Source organism: Balaenoptera borealis (assembly GCF_965194805.1).
Source record: "Balaenoptera borealis genome assembly, chromosome: 1".
NCBI classification, from domain to species: domain Eukaryota; kingdom Metazoa; phylum Chordata; class Mammalia; order Artiodactyla; family Balaenopteridae; genus Balaenoptera; species Balaenoptera borealis.
Genome location: NC_138860.1, coordinates 77,521,608 through 77,543,718, shown reverse-complemented (window position 1 = coordinate 77,543,718; position 22,111 = coordinate 77,521,608). Strand labels below are relative to the sequence as shown.

General features: G+C 39.6%; 1 protein-coding gene across 2 annotated transcripts in view; it reads right to left on the bottom strand.

The window, feature by feature from the left end:
- CD84 (CD84 molecule) overlaps nucleotides 1–20,027 on the bottom strand; it is a 42,702-nt gene extending 22,675 nt beyond the window's left edge. For both annotated transcript variants that reach the window (XM_082406709.1, XM_082406710.1), the window contains exon 1: nucleotides 18,117–20,027. In XM_082406709.1, coding sequence (XP_082262835.1) covers nucleotides 18,117–18,162 — 46 coding nt within the window. In that variant the 5' untranslated portion in view covers nucleotides 18,163–20,027. The remainder of the gene's footprint in view (nucleotides 1–18,116) is intronic.
- Between the last annotated feature and the right edge of the window lie 2,084 nt (nucleotides 20,028–22,111).

Genomic DNA, 22,111 nt, shown 5'->3' with positions numbered 1-22,111 from the left:
TTAATACATAGTTTGTAAAATGAAAGGCAATATAATTATAAGGTGTTTTTTCTCCTCTTCCTTCTATTCTTTCATCACTTTGTTATTCTCACTGAGCTATATAGTGTGAAATAGTGTGTTAAGGCAGAATGTGTGATATTCAAAATGTTTAATAACCAATAAGTACAGTCCCTGACCAATCAAGTAGGGCTTCAGCCATAAAGAGTAACAGGGCCATTCTGATGAGTACTGGCTGCATGTAAGCCCCAAAGAGCAGAACAAAAGTTTCCCATGTAAGTGAGTTCAGATGGACCCTAAAGTTTATCCAGGCTTGGCATAAAGAGGGCAAGAATAGGGCTTCCCTGGTGGCACAGTGGTTAGGAATCTGCCTGCCAATGCAGGGGACACAGGTCCGAGCCCTGGTCTGGGAAGATCCCACATGCTGCAGAGCAACTAAGCCTGTGTGCCACAACTACTGAGCCCATGTACCACAACTACAGAAGCCCACGTTCCTAGAGCCCATGCTCCACAACAAAGAGAAGCCACCACAATGAGAAGCCTGCGCACCACAACGAAGTGTAGCCCCTGCTCGCCATAACTAGAGAAAGCCCGTGCACAGCAATGAAGACCCAACACAGCCAAAAATAAAATTAATTAATTAAAAAAAGAAAAGAGGGCAAGAATAAAGGTCATTGAGAATACAAGTCATTTTGAAGTGTCAGAAAAGCAAAGATATTTCTTAACCTGATGGTGCTGTCTCACTATGGCCACCCCCACTCTTCAGCACAGTAACTCCTTAATGAGCCAGGGACTGCTAATATAAACCTCTTTCCTTTCAGAACATCCAAGATTTTCCCTTAGGAGGAATATCCCAGGCAAGGACTGGTGACTTAGTTGGGGTGGGCTAAGTACAGAATGAGACGTAACAGGGCCCTGAGGGAAAGAGCGACACAAATGATCCCTATCTACAAACATTTATTAAGTGCTAATTAAGTGCCAGATGCTGTGTTAGGGACTCAGGGATGAATAGAACATGGTGGCAGCCCTGAGGATCTCACAGCCCAGAGAATAAGACACATGAGCATTCAAGTGAACAATAATGCAATATGATGAGTACTAAATGGTAAAAGCAAAAGGAACAAACCACTGGGGCAACAGGAGAGACTAAGCTTGCCTTCGGTGACAGGAGTCAGAGTTTATTAAAATCCATTCCTTGAACATTAATTCTCCCCAGAAAAACTCTTCTGCTGGGCTGACAAGGTCGGGTAGAGGAGCACTTAGAGTGTCCCAGCCTGAATTGTTGGATGTCCCAGACATGGACATGTGACCTGTGCAGTCGTACAGAGCCTTGAGCTCAGAAGGACCTGAACTTGATTTAATGCTGCCATGTCACTTTGAACTTCTTAATATTATTTGAACAAGGGACGCCATATTTTCATGTTCTACTGGGTTCCACAAATTATATGGTTGGTCCTGGTGCCAGATCTCCCACGTCTCATAAGGCTTTTTTTTTTTAGTCAGGTCCTCGTGCCTAATTTCCATTCTGCTCTTTGGATTCAGGTTCAGTGTGAGAAGATGGAAAGGGTGTGGGTTCCATAGACTCATAATTCTCTTATCAAACCCCAGGAAGTGGTGGGAAGTTTGCTGAAGGCTGAGGCCTTCTTAATAGGAGCATAGTTGTGAGGTCACAAAATGATTGGTGTGTGGTGTTGTTTTTGAAGTATGTCTTGTCTTCTGCAGCAAGTCATTCAGGAAGCGATGCTGGGGCATCAAAGGATAAGGCAGTGGGGGTGGCAGATACGCTAAGCTAGCGGAAGCCCTGCTGCTATTTTGTGCTGTGGTGCTGGGGGTGAGATTCCTGGGCTTGCTGAGAAAAGGTGTAGGGCTTGCACAAGCGTAATATGCGCCTTTGGACATTCCATCTGAGGTCTGAGGCGGCTGCAAAACCATAGCATGCAGCGGAAAGATAAGGAGGCTGAAGACATAGGTGCTAGTACTTCTACTTATGAGCTGGGCAAAGACTTTTCTGAGTCTCAGTATTTTCATCCACAGAATGGAAATAATAACTATAAAAATTGCCTATCTAATTAGTGATCAGAAAATCATAAGAGTAGAAACTCCGGTAACCATCAAGCCAAAATAAATGTTAGTAATGATTCTCATTCTCATTCTCACCTTAACAATTAGGACATGCCCTTTAGGGCTTCCCTAGTCTATCTCTATGATGGCCTTCATGACACCAGGGCCATACTGAAGAATGTATGAAGAGCCATTATTAAGGGCTAATTCAAGTAAAGCACAGAGGGATAGAGTTTTCAGCACCATTCCACTTAGTGGCCTTTATTCTTCTCTTAAAGACTTCAGTCTTTTAAAAAAAGAATCTCCATATCAACCAACCCTAATATTTATTTTTCTAGGTGCTGAGGGGACTCAAACATTATATTAGTGTGGGAGGAGACCTTAAGAAAACTCAATTTCAGAGAGAATTTGTGGCACAAAAATGTCTTAAGGACTTACTATGAAATGCAGTACGCAAGTCTATGACCAAGACAAGTTCTCTGTCTTTTTCAGAAATTTCATATATGCTTAGGGAAATAAGACACACACACAGACACACATAACTCTCCTTTACAATATGAAGTGGTAAATGGTAAATTTAAGCAAATGGTAGAGACAATAATTGCAGTAGGATTTCAAGGAAGGGAGAGATCACTTTGATCTGCAGTGGTTAGAGAAAACTTCTTGGAAGAAATAGAGTTTGAGGAGGACCTTGAAGAGTGAATAGAATTTTATTGGATAGAAAGGGAAAGGATGGGTGTCTTGGGTCTTCAGGTTCTGAATAAAAGTTTAGAAACAGGAGAATGTGTGTTATAGGTTGAATAAGTATAGATTTGCATAACAGAGTAGAGAGCAATAAGGCTGGAGATATAAATTGTTTAGACTTGGGACAGCCCTGAGTTTGAAGTCTACACCACAGACAGAGGAGAGCTATTAAAGTTTTTGAGAATAAAGATTAAATGATGTTTTAGGGTCATAGTAATATGGTAATAACACATAGGAAGAATAAGAGGAAAGAGAAGCTGGGCTTAAGAAACCATTTCATATGCTATTGTAGCCATCTGGGCATGAATCGGGGGATGATAATGAGACTGGAAAGGAAGGGTGGAATTTGAGAGAGAGCACAAATAAAGGCAAGGAATAAGGAGGCATGTCACAGAATTCAACAATATATTTTGAGTGTCTACTTCATGTCAGTGGAAAACTAATAGCTACTGGAAATTGATTAAGTTTATGCTTGAAAGAAGTCAAAAGGAGAAGACAAGTATAGTGTCAGAAATATTGAATGTGAGATGATGGTGGACCATCTAAATAAGGAGTTGGAAGGATGGCAGATAACAAAAGTTAATGGATTCAAAGTATTGTTTGGGGGGCTGTGACAGAATCTGCTAGTTGTTTTCCAACATTTGTTTTCATCTCCATTCTTAGTAACACATATATATGGAATCTAAAAAAAAAAAAAAAAAAGTCATGAAGAACCTAGGGGCAGGACGGGAATAAAGATGCAGACCTACTAGGGAATGGACTTGAGGACACGGGGAGGGGTAAGGGTAAGCTGGGACAAAATGAGAGAGTGGCATGGACATATATACACTAACAAATGTAAAACTGATAGCTAGTGGGAAGCAGCCGCATAGCACAGGGAGATCAGCTCGGTGCTTTGTGACCACCTAGAGGGGTGGGATAGGGAGGGTGGGAGGGAGGGAGATACAAGAGGGAAGAGATATGGTGATATATGTATATGTATGGCTGATTCACTTTGTTATAAAGCAGAAACTAACACACCAATGTAAAGCAATTATACTCCAATAAAGATGTTAAAAAAAAAAAAAAGACTATATTGCCCAGCCTTCTGCTAGCTCAGTTTGGTCATGTGACTAAGTTCAGGTCCATAGGATGAAAGTGAAAGTATTGTATCAACTTTTATGTCTTTAAGAAGAGGATGCTTTGTTTTCTTCATCTCTTCCTTGACTCTTGCAGGCTGGAATTCCATGACAACTGGATCTTGGACATTTTGGATCAAGAAGAGGAAGCCAAGTACTGAGAACTGTGGAGCAGGAAGACTGAAAAAGTGTGGATTCCTGATGACCTTGTGAACTATTCTACCAACTGAACTGCCAACTCCAGACATTTTACATGAGCAAGAAATGAACTTTTTTCTTCTTTAAGGAATTCTTTTTTTTTTTTTTTTTGAGTCTCTGTCATTTGCCATCAAACTGAAATTCAAGTGTTTAGGAATCATCTATGGAGAGGAGATGATTGAAGAAGAGGGTCACTCAGGAAGAGTTGGCTGAAGTCCAAGGCTGAGCCTTGTGAACAGTGCTCACAGTTCTAAAAGAGACACTATCAAAAGAAACTGAATAGACCAAGTGGTAGGAGTGGCAAGAGAGGCACCAATAGTGGACAATATCATGAAATCCAGGAGGACAAAAAATCTCAAGAAGGGGGCTGTAACTGATGTCTAATGATTCAGAGTCTTCAAGTAAGATAAACTGAAAATGATCCCTAGATTTGTCCATTAGGAGGTTATTGATGGCCCTTGAGAATGTAGTGCAAGTTAAGATGATTCATATGGAGGCCAGAGTACAGAGGACTGAGGATAGAATATGCGGTAAAGAAGTGGAAAAGCTTGATAGTGAAAGAAATGTTATAAGATAGAATAATAGCTAGAGGGTCAAGCAAAATTAATTTATTTGATTTTGTTTTAAAATAGAAGGTATTGGTGGGGGAAGTGTGGTAGGGAGGGAGAGAAGATAGAGATTTCCCTGATCATGTCTGCTCTAGGTTACATGCTCCTACTCATGGAGTTCGGTGTTTCTCTCTGATAGTACTTGCCACACTGGCTGGTAGTCATGAATCCATGTATCTGTTTCTGGACACTGTGAATCACTTGAATCCAGGGACCTTGCCTTCAAATCCCAAGCACCTAGCACAGTGCAGGATACACAGGCCACTAATGCTTGTGTGGAACAAAAGATGGAATGGAAATGGTGGGCAGAGAAAGGTATAGGTTTTCAATCAGAGGAGGGTAATGCCTTCATCTGAAGTGGAAGAAAAAAAGGAAAGGATGAGTGAAAGCATACGGGTATTCTGAGGTCTTGTTGGGAGTAGTGATAGAAGAAAGGCTGCTTTGTGAGGTGGAGGCAACATAGGTTTGAGCCAGATGGACCTGTGTTCAAGTTCAATCCCTGACATTTACTGAGGCCCTTATATTACATAACTACAAGATAGCATATAATAATGCCTGCCTCATGGAATTGTTGTGAGGGCACACAGAAGGTGCTTAATACGTAGTGGACATTTTGGAGTAGAGAAGATAAAATAGTAGACAGTCATGGTTGATGGCCTTCATCTCTTCAGTAATGTAGGAGATAAGAAGAGGCAAGAGTGGGACTAGTTAGGAAGTATAAAGGTTAGGGACACACGTTTTGAAACTAGGTATATTTGAACCTACATATGTTATCTTGAGAAAATTATTGAAATTCTCTGATACTCAGGTTCCTCACCTTTAAAATGTGGATAATTATTCAACGCAATTATAAAGATAGAGCACTTAGCACAATGCCTGGCACATAAAAATGGTAGTTGCTATTATCATTTTGATGAATGTAAAAATTTTGAGGAAATGCTGCTCCAGGGAACACCTCAGGGAGTTAACAAGAGATTGATTAAGCGGATGAAGGTACTGCTGAGCAGGCTTGGAAGCCTAACGAAGAAGAGATGATGCACATTTATAACATTTCCCACTGTTTGTGATTTCCTGACTCCCATAGCCAGACCACAACAGGGGTGGGTAGGAGAAAGGCATTACTTCCAGAGGAGAAGCAAAAGCAAGAAAAGGCTGGAACCCTGGGATGTGGGCTTGGATGGGAAAATATGTTCACTGTGACCCCTAGGTAGCTATGGTGAAGAGGGGACCGGAGGGGCAGGATGACACCAGCTTAGACAGAGAGCACTGTGGACAGGCTATTCACTGGAGCTGGATTTCCCCTCCTGGAAGGGAAGCTGGGCACATTTTCCAGCCTAATATATCTTTCGTGTATTAGGTGATAACTCCTGTTCCCCTGGATGAACCCATGTGAATGGGTGGACTTTACAAATGTACATTTCATGATAAAGTAGCTGCCAAAAATCACTGACTCATTGACTGGAAGAAGGCAATAGAGAATATGAGAATAAGAAATGTGTTTGGAAAAAATAAAGAATCAGAAACTTCACCTGGGTTAGAAATATTGATGGGGCAGGAGAACATTAACTGAATAGAGGGAAATTCTTCATAGCTGAGCAAGGGAAACTTACTAAGAAGTGTTGGGTGGAATCCAAAGAGATTTTGAAATATCAAATATTGATGACAACAAAGAGCATGTTTAGGCTTAAACCTCATAGTTCTCCTTAGAGTCTATTAAAAACAAAGACAGGAAAAAAAAAAAGGCCATGAAGAACCTAGTGGCTAGACGGGAATAAAGACACAGACCTACTAGAGAATGGACTTGAGGATATGGGGAGGGGGAGGGGTGAGATGTGACAGGGTGAGAGAGTGTCATGGACATATATACACTACCAAATGTAAAATGTGGTGGCCCCCAAGCTGTAAGCTTATTCAGCTTTCTGCTTTCCGGAGAACTGCTTGTCTCTTTCTTGGTATGCACTCCTGACGCTGCAGTATTGAGCGTAAAAAAGGAAAATGGCTTGCGGCTAGTTTCGTTCCAGGTGCCTGCTCTGGATCTAAGAGCCCCTGGTTGTTCCCCAGAAGAAGGACGTGCTGCCCTGAGGGGGAAGTCTGTATCTCCAAAGAATGGCCCATAAGGCATGCTGACGCATAGATAGTGGTGCATAGATAGTGGTGCATAGATAGTGGCGCATAGATAATGGCGCATAGATAGTGGCGACAGAATTATGTGGAAATACAAGGTTTGCTGATTTGTTGTCTGGTATTCGTTCCGTGCTGAACCTATATATACATTCATGCTCTTTGAATAAACTTGCCTTGCAACCATCAGTTGTCTTGGCCCTTCTGACCCCATACTGGTGCTTTTCAGTTCCTTACCCCTCACCGCCAGGAACTTCTAGCTTTCTGCAGCCGGTCTGCGGCAGTAAAATAGATAGCTAGTGGGAAGCAGCTGCATAGCACAGGGAGATCAGCTTGGTGCTTTGTGACCACCTAGAGGGGTGGGATGGGGAGGGTGGGAGGGAGGGAGATGCAAGAGGGAAGAGATACGGGAACATATGTATATGTATAACTGATTCACTTTGTTATAAAGCAGAAACTAACACACCATTGTAAAGCAATTATACTTCAATAAAGATGTTAAAAAAAAAAAACAAAAAACAAAGACAGTGTACATCTGGGGTTTTGAGGGGCTCCCTAGTCTCCTTTCATATACTTTGCCACCGTCTACTAGATCCTGTCTGGTCTGGCCCCTGCCCTCCTGCCTCATCTCCTACCCTTCTCTCCCCTACTCACTCCAACCACACTGACTTCCTCATTCTTCAAACCAACTGCTGTTGTCTTAGAGATTTTGTACTTGCTGTCCTCCTTTTCTACACTCTTTCCAGCACTCCCTTACCGTGAAACTCTGCTCCAATGTCATCTCATCAGAGAGAGCTTTCTTAATCACCATGTTTAAGTAACAGTCTCCTTCCCATCACTCCCTATTGCCTTGCCTTACTTTATTTTTCCTCATAGCAGTTATGACTACTAAAGCATTGTATGTGCATATTTACTTATTGTCTTCCCCACTTTGCACCCTCATGAGAATATAATTGCCATGCAGTCCTTGTCTGTTTTGGTCACTAGTATTTCCCTAACAATTAGTGGATGATTATTAAATATTTGTTGAAAGAATAAATACTTTTGGGGCTACTGACACAGTTACTCTTTTTCTAGCAATAAAAAGCAAGGTAGAAAACTCAGAGCAAGAGAGAGAGTGAGGGCAAGAGATAACTCTACTGGTCTCTGGGTCTTGGTGTGGAAGGTCCATGGTGTAAACTGATTAATAAGAAGGGGCAGTTGGCTAACTGTAACTTCTTTCCATTCCAATATTCTCATGTTGTTAACAACAACAAAAAAATTGCATAGGTCCAGAGACTGAGGCTTCATAGCATGGTTAGTAAAAGTGTTCTGAACTAGGGATCAAGAAACATGTTCTAGTCAAGGCTCTGTTGCCAACTAGCTAAATGACCATGACTAAGTCACCTACCTGCTAAACTTCAGGATTCTAGTTGGTAAATGAAATAAAATTCCTCTACCACTTTGAGGAATTATGAAGATTAAATGACACTAGGCAGCTCTACCCACCACCAGTCCCTCCCATCAGGAAACTTACACAATCCTCTTAGATAGCCTCATCCACCAGAGGGCGGGCAGCAGAAACAAGAAGAACTACAATCCTGCAGCCTGTGGAACAAAAACAACATTCACAGGAAGATAGACAAGATGAAAAGGCAGAAGGCTATGTACCAGATGAAGGAACAAGATAAAACCCCAGAAAAATAACTAAATGAAGTAGAGATAGGCAAGCTTCAAGAAAAAGAATTCAGAATAATGATAGCGAAGATAATCCAGGACCTCGGAAAAAGAATGGAGGCAAAGATCGAGAAGATGCAAGAAATGTTTAACAAAGACCTAGAAAAATTAAAGAACAAACAAACAGAGATGAACAATACAATAACTGAAATGAAAACTACACTAGAAGGAACCAATAGCAGAATAACTGAGGCAGAAGAACGGATAAGTGACCTGGAAGACAGAATGGTGGAATTCACTTCTGCAGAACAGAATAAAGAAAAAAGAATGAAAAGAAATGAAGACAGCCTAAGAGACCTCTGGGACAACATTAAATGCAACAACATTTGCATTATAGGGGTCCCAGAAGGAGAAGAGAGAGAGAAAGGACAAGAGAAAATATTTGAAGAGATTATAGTCGAAAACTTCCCTAACATGGGGAAGGAAATAGCCACCCAAGTCCAGGAAGCGTAGTGAGTCCCATACAGGATAAACCCAAGGAGAAACACGCTGAGACACATAGTAATCAAATTGGCAAAAATTAAAGACAAAGAAAAATTATTGAAAGCAGCAAGGGAAAAACGACAAATAACATACAAGGGAACTCCCATAAGGTTAACAGCTGATTTCTCAGCAGAAACTCTACAAGCCAGAAGGGAGTGGCATGATATACTTAAAGTGATGAAAGGGAAGAACCTACAACCAAGATTACTCTACCCAGCAAGGATCTCATTCAGATTTGATGGAGAAGTCAAAAGCTTTACAGACAAGCAAAAGCTAAGAGAATTCAGCACCACCAAACCACATCTACAACAAATGCTAAAGGAAGTTCTCTAAGTGGGAAACACAAGAGAAGAAAAGGACCTAGAAAAACAAATGTAAAAGATTAAGAAAATGGTTATAGGAACATACATATCGATAATTACCTTAAATGTGAATGCATTAAATGCTCCAACCAAAAGACACAGGTTTGCTGAATGGATACAAAAACAAGACCCATATATATGCTGTCTACAAGAGACCCACTTCAGACCTAGGGACACATACAGACTGAAAGTGAGGGGATGGAAAAAGATATTCCATGCAAATGGAAATCAAAAGAAAGCTGGAGTAGCAATACTCATATCAGATAAAATAGACTATAAAATAAAGAATGTTACAAGAGACAAGGAAAGACACTACCTAATGATCAAGGGATCAATCCAAGAAGAAGATATAACAATTATAAATATATGTGCACCCAACATAGGAGCACCTCAATACATAAGGCAACTGCTAACAGCTATAAAAGAGGAAATCGACAGTAACACAATAATAGTGGGGGACTTTAATACCTCACTTGCACCAATGGACAGATCATCCAAAATGAAAATAAATAAGGAAACAGAAGTTTTAAATGACACAATAGACCAGAGAGATTTAATTGATATTTATAGGACATTCCATCCAAAAACAGCAGATTACACTTTCTTCTCAAGTGCGCATGGAACATTCTCCAGGATAGATCACATCTTGGATCACAAATCAAGCCTCAGTAAATTTAAGAAAATTGAAATCATATCTAGCATCTTTTCTGACCACAAGAGAAATTAGAACTCTTGCACTCCTATACGCTAATGATGAAAATTCTGAAAGAGAAATTACGGAAACACTCCCATTTACCATTGTAACAAAAAGAATAAAATACCTAGGAATAAACCTACCTAGGGACACAAAAGACCTGTGTGCAGAAAACTATAAGACACTGATGAAAGAAATTAAAGATGATACCAACAGATGGAGAGATATACCATGTTCTTGGATTGGAAGAATCAATATTGGGAAAATGACTATACTACCCAAAGCAACCTACAGATTCAATGCAATCCCTATCAAATTACCAATGGCATTTTTTACAGAATTAGAACAAAAAATCTTAAAATTTGTATGGAGACACAAAAGACCCCGAATAGCCAAAGCAGTCTTGAGGGAAAAAAACGGAGCAGGGGGAATCAGATTCCCTGACTTCAGACTATAGTACAAAGCTACAGTAATCAAGACAATATGGTACTGGCACAGAAACAGAAACATAGATCAATGGAACAAGATAGAAAGCCCAGAGATAAACCCACACACCTATGGTCAACTAATCTATGACAAAGGAGGCAAGGATATACAATGGAGAAAGGACAGTCACTTCAATAAGTGGTGCCGGGAAAACTGGACAGCTACATGTAAAAGAATGAAATTAGAATACTCCCTAACACCATACACAAAAATAAACTCAAAATGGATTAGAGACCTAAATGTAAGACCAGACACTATAAAACTCTTAGAGAAAAACATAGAAAGAACACTCTTTGACATAAATCACAGCAAGATTTTTTGGATCCACCTCCTAGAGTAATGGAAATAAAAACAAAAATAAACAAATGGGACCTAATGAAACTTAAAAGCTTTTGCACAGCAAAGGAAACCATAAACAAGAAGAAAAGACAACCCTCAGAATGGGAGAAAATATTTGCAAACGAATCAATGGACAAAGGATTAATCTCCAAAATATATAAACAGCTCATGCAGCTCAATATTAAAGAAACAAACAACCCAATCCAAAAATGGGCAGAAGGGGCTTCCCTGGTGATGCAGTGGTTGAGAATCTGCCTGCCAATGCGGGGGACACGGGTTCGAGACCTGGTCTGGGAAGATCCCACATGCCACGGAGCAACTAGGCCCGTGAGCCACAATTACTCAGCCTGCGCGTCTGGAGCCTGTCCTCCACAACAAGAGAGGCCGCGATAATGAGAGGCCCGTGCACCGCGATGAAGAGTGGCCCCCACTTGCCACAACTAGGGAAAGCCCTCGCACAGAAACGAAGACCCAACACAGCCACAAATAAATAAATAAATAAAAATTAACAAACAAACAAAACAAAACAAAACAAAAACAAAAATAGGCAGAAGACCTAAATAGTCATTTCTCCAAAGAAGAGATACAGATGGCCAAGAAGCACATGAAAAGCTGCTCAACATCACTAATTATTAGAGAAAGGCAAATCAAAACTACAATGAGGTATCACCTCACTCCTGTTAGAATGGGCATCATCAGAAAATCTACAAACAACAAATGCTGGAGAGGGTGTGGAGAAAAGGGAACTCTCTTGCACTGTTGGTGGGAATGTAGATTGATACAGCCACTATGGAGAACAGTATGGAGTTTCCTTAAAGAACTAAAAATAGAATTACCATATGACCCAGTAATCCCAGTACTGAGCATGTACCCTGAGAAAACCATAATTCAAAAAGACACATGCACCCCAATGTTCATTGCAGCACTATTTACAATAGCCAGGTCATGGAAGCAACCTAAATGCCCATCGACAAATGCATGGATAAAGAAGATGTGGTACATATATACAATGGAATATTACTCAGCCATAAAAAGGAACACAATTGAGTCATTTGTTGAGACGTGGATGGATCTAGAGACTGTCATACAGAGTGAAGTAAGTCAGAAAGAGAAAAACAAATATCGTATATTAATGCATGTATATGGAACCTAGAAAAATGGTGCAGATGAACCAGTTTGCAGGGCAGAAGTTGAGACACAGATGTAGAGAACAAACGTATGGACACCAAGGGGGGAAAGCCACGGGGGTGTGGGGATGGTGGTGTGCTGAATTGGGCGATTGGGATTGACATGTATACACTGATGTGTATAAAATTGCTGACTAATAAGAACCTGCTGTATAAAAAAAAAAATACAATTAAAAAAAATGACACTAGAGTGCTCTCAGGTGTATATATCAACAGAGAAGAATCTAGAGACCCCAAAGGGAGTCTTGCCATGAGGAGCACCCTCTTTCTGCCCCCGTGTCAGGCACCATGACTTAGTGATGAAGATCCAGACTGCCTGAGCTTGAATCCTGCTTCTGCCAGGTTCTAGCCATGAGACCTTGGGAAATTTAACCACCTCTCTGTGTCTCAGTTTTATCAGCTTCTAAATGAAGCCAATAGACTAATAGCAGCACTTACTTCATAGAAGCGTTATGAGAGTTAAAGTTAATATTTGTAAGCCTATTGGAAAAGTACCTGGCATATACTAGGCACCATGTGCGTTTGTTATGTAAAACGAAAGTACTATTACAGAGATTAAGATAATACCCCCAGACAACTCTTATGTGTTCCAAAAGAAGAGCTGCAGTATTGGGGAGATGTTAGAGAAGGCCAACATGAAGCTATTCATGGGAGTGGAAATAAGAAAGGGTAGATTTTTGCTTAATAGTGACCCAAACCCCCTCACTTCTTTAGGATTCTTCAAGTCAGTATTTCTTGTCCTTTTTTGACTCCAGCTAACCTTCCCCTCCTCTTCTCCCATTCACTGTCTCCTTGAATATTGCAGGCCTGGAAGGGTGACCAGACGTAGCACCACCCAATGGCACCCAGAAAAGAGGTGGTTGTAAGCAGTTATTCTGAGTGAAGGGAAGTAGCAAAGAGGAAACAAAGTGTTAGCAGCCAGAAGTTTTGTGTCATTCTGCATGAGGATGGAAAGTCCTTGGTTATGAGGTTTTAAAAAAAAGGAACCTACCACCCCCATCAATAGTATGTTATTTTCTGCTGGATTTTTTTTTTTTTTTTTACTTTATATTATCTTTATTGACATTTGGGTTGACTTGAATCCACTTCTGCAAAACACACACACACACACACACACACACACACACACACACACACACAGATTCTCAAAACAGAGATGGGGTCCTGGCCACCCATTGTTTTATCACTACTCGGCACTATAAGCATATAATCAAAAGTCGAGTATAACAAAGGAAATGCGGGTACATACCTCTACTAACATCAGCCCCCCAATTGATTGTTCACAACTCCTTCTTTTCCAACTTCCACATAGATGAGTTTAGATACCCCCAAACTTACAGATTCCTCCTTCTCTTAGGTTCAAGAGAAGAAAGGTTTGATTTAGGAAATACTTGAGTAGCCCAAGTGGCCTAGCACTGACTTTTGGGGTCCTGTTGTGAAGGCACTCTGGCTGCTTTGTGGGTCACCGTATTGATCTCTAGGGCTGCTTTGTGGATTGGGTTGGTGTGGTGGGTCACTACTCCCTCTACTGGAGTCCCGTGTTGTCACAAGGATGCAGCTTCGAGCCTCTACTTGGAGACTGGATTGTTAAGCTAATGTCCTGACACCTAGTTTTCCCCATACTTAATATATTTTTTCTTGTCTATAACTGGGCTTTTGCTTTTTTTTTTTTTTTTTTGAACAATAGCCAATATTTATTGAGCACTTACTATGTGCCAGACATTTGTGCTAAGCTCTGTATCATTGAATCTTTACAATGATTTGCTTTATTTATTTTTTCAATATTTTTATCGATTATACTCCATTTAAAATTATTAGAAAATAATGGCTATATTTCCCTGTGCTATACAATACACCCTTTTGCTTGTCTGTTGTATACATAGTAGTTTTTATTTTTAAAAACTTTATTGGAGTATAATTGCTTTACAATGGTGTGTTAGTTTGGGCTTTTGCTTTTAAGCCCTTTCTGAGTGTCTATGGTAGTAGTCTGCTCAAATCGCTTTCTAGAACAGAGGCTTTGTCTTTATCTTGAAGGCCCCTCTTTATTAGGACTTGGGACTAGTGGCAAGTTGACTCTTGCCAAGACCCTTCTCCAGGCATGAAGTCCTGTCTCTAACCCCCAGCATGATGTTTGGGGCCTACTTATCCAGGAACAGATATCCAGAAGGGCCCATTCACTTCTCTTGTACTTTTAAGTATCACCTGCTGGAACACACCATGACTGTGCTCTACGTTCAATAAGGCATCAAGACCTTGTTGATACTGGACCCTTGTTTGTTGTGAAAAAGCAAATTCAAGTCAACACATAACCATGTTCATGTGAATGATACCTGAACCATGTCTGGATATGGTCATTTCCTTGGATATTCTGCCTTGCTGGCCTGCCTAAACCTCTGTTATTGGCAAAGGCCTGGCCTCTAACCCCCATCCTCCTCTGTAGGTAGGTATAGAGATAGGCCCAGCCTCTGCTGAATAATCCTTTCTTGTTGGGAATAAATCACCATTCATGATAAATCCCAAAGTGGGATAACCATCAATCTCAGGGACAATTCTACTTCAGCATCAAAGTGGGTGAAGGCAGCACTGCTCAGTGGTTAAGCCTAAAGACACTGGAGTTCAAATCATACATCCCCCACTTTTTGGTTAAATGACTTCTGATTTTCTGTGTCAATGTCTTCATCTGTAAATTGGGATATTAATAGTATCCATCTCATAAGGTGTTGTGAGGATTAGACAAAATAACAAACGTACGCTACTTAGAGTAATGCCAGACATGTAATGATTGCTTCATAAATGGTTAATTATTACTATTATTGACAGGAGAGAGGAGAAGGGAGCAAGTGGAGGGGCTGAAGAAAGAGAAGTGAGAAAGGTGTGGAGAAAAGGAAGAATTAAAGGGGTATGAGAAAGAACTCATAGAGGGGCATGAAGCAAAAGTGGTAGATTCTTGTTTTCTACCCCAAAGGGTAGGTGGCTAGTAGAATACTTGGAGGGACAGTCAGAGTCACAGTGTTCACAGGTCAGGATGAGGAAGCTGAGATTACAGAGCATAAGACTGTGAGTCTTGGTTCTTAGAGAAAACTTTTCCAACATGGAATGGTCATGAGCTTTGCACATTCAGACTCCTCTTATTTCAGTGATTTCAAGGGAAAATGGGATTTCCAACCCCCTTTTCCCACTGCATTTCAGCTGCTTCCACTGCTCTGAATTCCAGGGAAGTAAGTAAAGTCAGTGTTGATGTCTAAGCCCAGTGCTAAATATAAGGGACCAACTTTGTCAGGAATAGCAGCAGGAGGGATTTCAGGTATATTTTTGACTCAGGAAATGTTGGTGGAATAAACTTTAAAAGGTAAAGAGATCCATTCAGCAAAGGCAAATTGTACCTGAAAGTACTTTTAGTTTTACTGCTATAAAAACAAGTCCCCATCTCTCATTTATGGATCCCTGACAAAATGAATATTTCATCCCTGGTTTTCTCTTATGGAACCCCAAAAGCCCACACCTAAGCTCAAATTCCCACCATCTTTTCATCTGCTCATGTTCCTTGGATCATCCTAAACAGAGGAGTCTCACCCAGGATCTCAGTGCAAGAAAGCCCTGGCTCCTCCTCAAACCATGTGAAAAGCAAGTGTGAAAAACAACAGCATTAGCTAATATTAAGCACCTACTACATTCAGATACTGTGCCAAGTGTTGTACATGGATTATCATTTTGGTTCTCAAAACAATCCTATTGTACTAATAGTTCTCCCATTTTGAAGTCTAAATAACATTTTTGGGGCCCAGGATGGGCTGCTCCCAAATATGCCACAATGGCATATTGATTATTATTATTACTTTTTGGCTGTGCCACTTGCAGGGATCTCAGTTCCCCTACCAGGGACCGAACCTGGGCCATGGCAGTGAAAGCCCGGAATTCTAACCATTAGGCCACCAGGGAACTCCCTATGTTGATTATTTTGAATTGAAGTTCCTTAAGAAGCAGCCAATGCAAGAGGGAAACTCTGACTCTTCTCTGTCCCCCTGAAAGCAGAAAATAAATATCCCATGTGAAAGGTGCACTCCCTATATCTGGAGGTACAAGGACATCCTTATCGCCAGAGACAGGGAATTTGGGGCAAGAAGCTTGTATAAACAAACCTTGTTACTTTAATTTACTACTCCAAGCCCAAACTCTGTTTACATTCTTCACTGATTGAGCATCCAAAGCCTAAGTTTCTTTGTCCTGTTGAATCTTCACAAGTTTATTTTTTCTTTGTCTAAAAAGTATAAAAGCTGTTTGTGTTGGCCACTTGCTAGGTCTAATTTCTAAGAGACTTCTGTGTGCACAAATTAAAATTTGTCTCTTTTCTCCTATAATCTGTCTTGTGTCAATTTTATTATTAGTCCAGCCACAAGCACTCAAGAGGGGGAAGAGGGGAAATATTCCCCTTCCCGACAACAGGTGGAGTTTATATAACTTTCCCAAAGTCCTAAAGCTAATGGATGAATGATTCACTACTAGCTGATTTGACAACTTCGATTTCAGTTTCAGTAGATGAGGCAAGTGTATCTTAGAGCTGCCTTTCATCATAGCATGTATTGCCCTTTGAAGAGTATCAAGGACGCAGAAACTGAATGAGTGAAGAGGTCAGAAAAGTGTGGAGCAGAAAGAACTATAGCCCTGGGGTTAACAGAACAAACGTCCATTTCCAGCTCTACCAATTTCAGGTTGTGAAATTTCAGGTGAATTGTTTGACTTGAATCTTAGATTACACTTTTTTTGCATAATGGAATTAATAATATCTATCTTGCTTATTTAAATGATTTTAGTAGGTATCACATAAGAATGTGGGCATAAAAATTGTAAAATGCTTTCCAAGTTAAGTGGTATCAAGTACCACCCTGTCCAGCCCTTCTTTGGAAGATTGGGGACATCCCTAGATTTACACTTAGGTTCTATCCAACTTTTTTCCCCATCTACTTGCATTTTTTACTTGTATGTCAGGATGACTAACATAGGCTCTAAAAACTTGGCCTGCCCAGTGGATACAATCTCTATGAAGCTCACATTAAATGAGCCACAGCTTTAAATGGTTAAAGAACCAGAGAGACCAAGGTGCATGGATTCTACCTTTTCAAGAAATCCTAACCCACTAGATTCTCTGTGTTCTAACCCATGCCAGGAATTTGCTAGTGCATTTCCAAAGCTGGTAAGAGACACTATAAGTAGATTTAGAAATGCCAAATATAGTCAGTTTTTACGTAAATAAGGCAATTGTTAGGATTCAATGAGATAATATATGCAATGACAAAACACTCCTAGAACTATGTTAATGTTACATAGTTTTCTTTGTACTAACAACAACCAATATTCATTTGACCTTTATACTTTACTGTTAAGCCATAAGTAAGAAAAACAGAATTTTCAGTTCAACGTCTCTGTTTCTTTTTTGAGAACTAACTTATTTGTAAAACAGGGATAATAATCTCTTCTCCATTTATTTTAGGGTTTTTGGAGGACAGAAGCAGAGTAATAGCTCTGAATTTGCTTTGAAAATAAAGGGGGCTTATAGAGATGAAGTTTTTACAATGATAATTATAGTCATGCATCTCTCTAATCTGCTGGAGCAATGAAATAATTGAGAAGGGTCTATCTCTGTTAAAATCTATATAACACATTCTAACACCAAAAACAAATTGCTTTTAAGTTTTTGAAGGTTTTGGATTATCTATTCCTCTGTTGGTTTTCTGGGCAGGTATACCATGTGCTGACTCTTCTGAGTAGAAGGGTTTGTCTCAGATCTTTAGAGACTGAATACAAATAAAATTCAGAAATATAAACTCTAAAGCTGAAAAACAGTTAGGTTTGGATCTTAGGTCTCTCCCCAGTCAGTTGGATCCTTTTTGAGACCCAGTGTGTTTCTGTTAAAGCAGATCAAAAGGGCATTTCAATGTCTTCCTTAAGGGAAATTTCTAAAACAACAGAAAATTAGGAGGGGATCAGCAAGGGTCAGAACTCACAGGTTTGTAGGCAAAGGAGCAAGATCCATAGGTGGTGAAGAGCCATCTTCTTCCAGAGTATAAACTTCTGTGCAAAAGTATGGCTCTCTTCCTGCAGAGAATCAGTCTCACTTCTGTTTTCATGTCCCTTTTTATAGAACACATTGAAGAAAGGAAGTGAGTTAGCTGATGAAGGACATGCTAGTTTTTTTTTTTTTTTTTTGTCTATTGTATAATTAATTATTTCTTCAACAAATATTTATTGAATGCCTACTATGTGCCAGACACTCTTCTGGGCACTGGCAATATAAAGAGCAACAAAGCAATTGATCACCCTCCTTTCATGGAGCTCATATCCTTGTTGGGGAGATCAATATTAACAGGCAATATAGTGCGATAAGTGTTGCCGAAGAGAAAATAACGGGAACTGAGAGGGCAGTGGGGACTTCTAACCCAGACTAGGACAGTGTAGGGAAGGCTTCCTGAAGGAACCGACAACCAAGCTGAGTCAGGTCTGAAGGGTAAGTTAACATTATTAGGAGAAAGGTGGTAGGGATTATGAATAGGAAGAATGTGTTAACACTATAGGAGCTTAATAAGTGGTAGCAGTTAATATTACATAATTATAGTTGCATGTAATAATAATTATGTATAATTCTATTATATAATTGTATAATTGTATAATTGTATATAACTGTAAAATTATTTATACTGTATAATAATTATATTATATGTAATAGTAATATAATGTATATTATCAGATAATATATAGTTATATATAAATATATAAATTATATTATACATTGTAATGTATATATGTATATACATAAATAATGTATATAATGTATAATTTGTATAATTATGTTATGATTGAGCTAGATGTAACGCAGGACTGTTCTCTAGTATACTTCTAGGATACTTCTCTAGTTATGCTCCTAGCCAATCCCTGTTAGAAGTATAACAAGGGCCTTGTCTGTGTGGGGTGTGTTGGAGAGTGGTAATGTGAGTAAATATTTGGGAACAGATGCCAAGCAGTTTGAACTTGGACCCAGCTGTTTTGGGGAGTGCTAGGAAAACTGGGGAGATAGGTCCTGAGACCTGGGGAAGTAAGATTTTATGCAGCCTTTCCCTCAGCCAGCTAGCTCATTTCCAGGGGTCCTGAGCAACTGGAGTCATTCATAGAACAATCCTGCTCATAATTCTCCATATATACTTATTCAATATTGAATAGTTGAGTGCCATTATGTAGATATAGTGAACTGGGAAGCTGAGACCAAAGAAGGATTAAAATAAAAATAAAATTTCCTAATTTTATTATTGCCTTTCACAAGATAAAACCATATTACTGTCACAGTTTTAGCAAGCATATCTTCCTGAAATATATAATTAATACATTTGCAAAAACACATCTATCTTGTATTAGTTGTACAGAGAAGGAAGAAAGACTATGAAGTTGCCAAGAGCTGCTGGAAACCTGACTTTGTATCCTCTTTTTCCCTTCTTCATTCTCTGAAAAAATGTTTCGTCTTCTCTTGCATTTAAAACTCTTTTTTTTTTTTTTTTAAACATCTTTATTGAAGTATAATTGCCTTACAATGGTGTGTTAGCTTCTGCTTTATAACAAAGTTAATCAGTTATACATATACAATATGTTCCCATATCTCTTCCCTCTTGCATCTCCCTCCCTCCCACCCTCCCCATCCCACCCCTCTAGGTGGTCACAAAGCACCGAGCTGATCTCCCTGTGCTATGCGGCTGCTTCCCACTAGCTATCTATTTTACATTTGGTAGTGTATATATGTCCATGACACTCTCTCACCCTGTCACATCTCACCCCACCCCCTCCCCATATCCTCAAGTCCATTCTCTAGTAGGTCTGTGTCTTTATTCCGTCTTGCCACTAGGTTCTTCATGGCTTTTTTTTCCCTTAGATTCCGTATATATGTGTTAGCATACTGTATTTGTTTTTCTCTTTCTGACTTACTTCACTCTGTATGACAGACTCTAACTCCATCCACCTCATTACAAATACCTCCATTTCATTTCTTTTTATGGCTGAGTAATATTCAATTGTATATATGTGCCACATCTTCTTTATCCATTCATCTGTTGATGGACATTTAGGTTGCTTCCATGTCCTGGCTATTGTAAATAGAGCTGCAATGAACATTTTGGTACATGACTCTTTTTGACCTATGGTTTTCTCAGGATATATGCCCAGTAGTGGGATTGCTGGATCGTATGGTAGTTGTATTTGTAGTTTTTTAAGGAACCTCCATACTGTTCTCCATAGTGGCTGTATCAATTTACATTCCCACCAACAGTGCAAGAGAGTTCCCTTTCCTCCACACCCTCTCCAGCATTTATTGTTTCTAGATTTTTTGATGATGGCCATTCTGACCGGTGTGAGATGATATCTCATTGTAGTTTTGATTTGCATTTCTCTAATGATTAATGATGTTGAGCATTCTTTCATGTGTCTGTTGGCCATCTGTATATCTTCTTTGGAGAAATGTCTATTTAGGTCTTCTGCCCATTTTTGGCTTGGGTTGTTCGTTTTTTTGTTATTGAGCTGCATGAGCTGCTTGTAAATCTTGGAGATTAATCCTTTGTCAGTTGCTTCATTTGCAAATATTTTCTCCCATTCTGATGGTTGTCTTTTGGTCTTGTTTATGGTTTCCTTTGCTGTGCAAAAGCTTTTAAGTTTCATTAGGTCCCATTTGTTTATTTGTGTTCTTATTTCCATTTCTCTGGGAGCTGGGTCAAAAAGAATCTTGCTGTGATGTATGTCATAGAATGTTCTGCCTATGTTTTCCTCTAAGAGTTTGATAGTGTCTGGTCTTACACTTAGGTCTTTAATCCATTTTGAGTTTATTTTTGTGCATGGTGTCAGGGAGTGTTCTAATTTCATACTTTTACATGTACCTGTCCAATTTTCCCAGCACCACTTATTGAAGAGGCTGTCTTTTCTCCACTGTATATGCTTGCCTCCTTTATCAAAGATAAGGTGACCATATGTGCGTGGGTTTATCTCTGGGCTTTCTATCCTGTTCCATTGATCTATATTTCTGTTTTTGTGCCAGTACCAAACTGTCTTGATTACTGTAGCTTTGTAATATAGTCTGAAGTCAGGGAGCCTGATTCCCCCAGCTCCATTTTTCGTTCTCAAGATTGCTTTGGCTATTCGGGGTCTTTTGTGTTTCCATACAAATTGTGAAATTTTTTGTTCTAGGTCTGTGAAAAATGCCAGTGGTAGTTTGATAGGGATTGCATTGAATCTGTAGATTGCTTTGGGTAGTAGAGTCATTTTCACAATGTTGATTCTTCCAATCCAGGAACATGGTATATCTTTCCATCTATTTGTATCATCTTTAATTTCTTTCATCAGTGTCTTATAATTTTCTGCATACAGGTCTTTTGTCTCCTTAGGTAGGTTTATTCCTAGATATTTTATTCTTTTTGTTGCAATGGTAAACGGGAGTGTTTTCTTAATTTCACTTTCAGATTTTTCGTCATTAGTGTATAGAAATGCAAGAGATTTCTGTGCATTAATTTTGTATCCTGCTACTTTACCAAATTCATTGATTAGCTCTAGGAGTTTTCTGGTAGCATCTTTAGGATTCTCTATGTATAGTATCATGTCATCTGCAAACAGTGACAGCTTTACTTCTTCTTTTCCGATTTGGATTCCTTTTATTTCTTTGTCTTCTCTGATTGCTGTGGCTAACACTTCCAAAACTATGTTGAATAATAGTGGTGAGAGTGGGCAACCTTGTCTTGTTCCTGATCTTAGTGGAAATGGTTTCAGTTTTTCACCATTGAGGACAATGTTGGCTGTGGGTTTGTCATATATGGCCTTTATTATGTTGAGGAAAGTTCCCTCTATGCCTACTTTCTGCAGGGCTTTTATCATAAATGGGTGTTGAATTTTGTCAAAAGATTTCTCTGCATCTATTGAGATGATCATATGGGTTTTCTCCTTCAATTTGTTAATATGGTGTATCACATTGATTGAT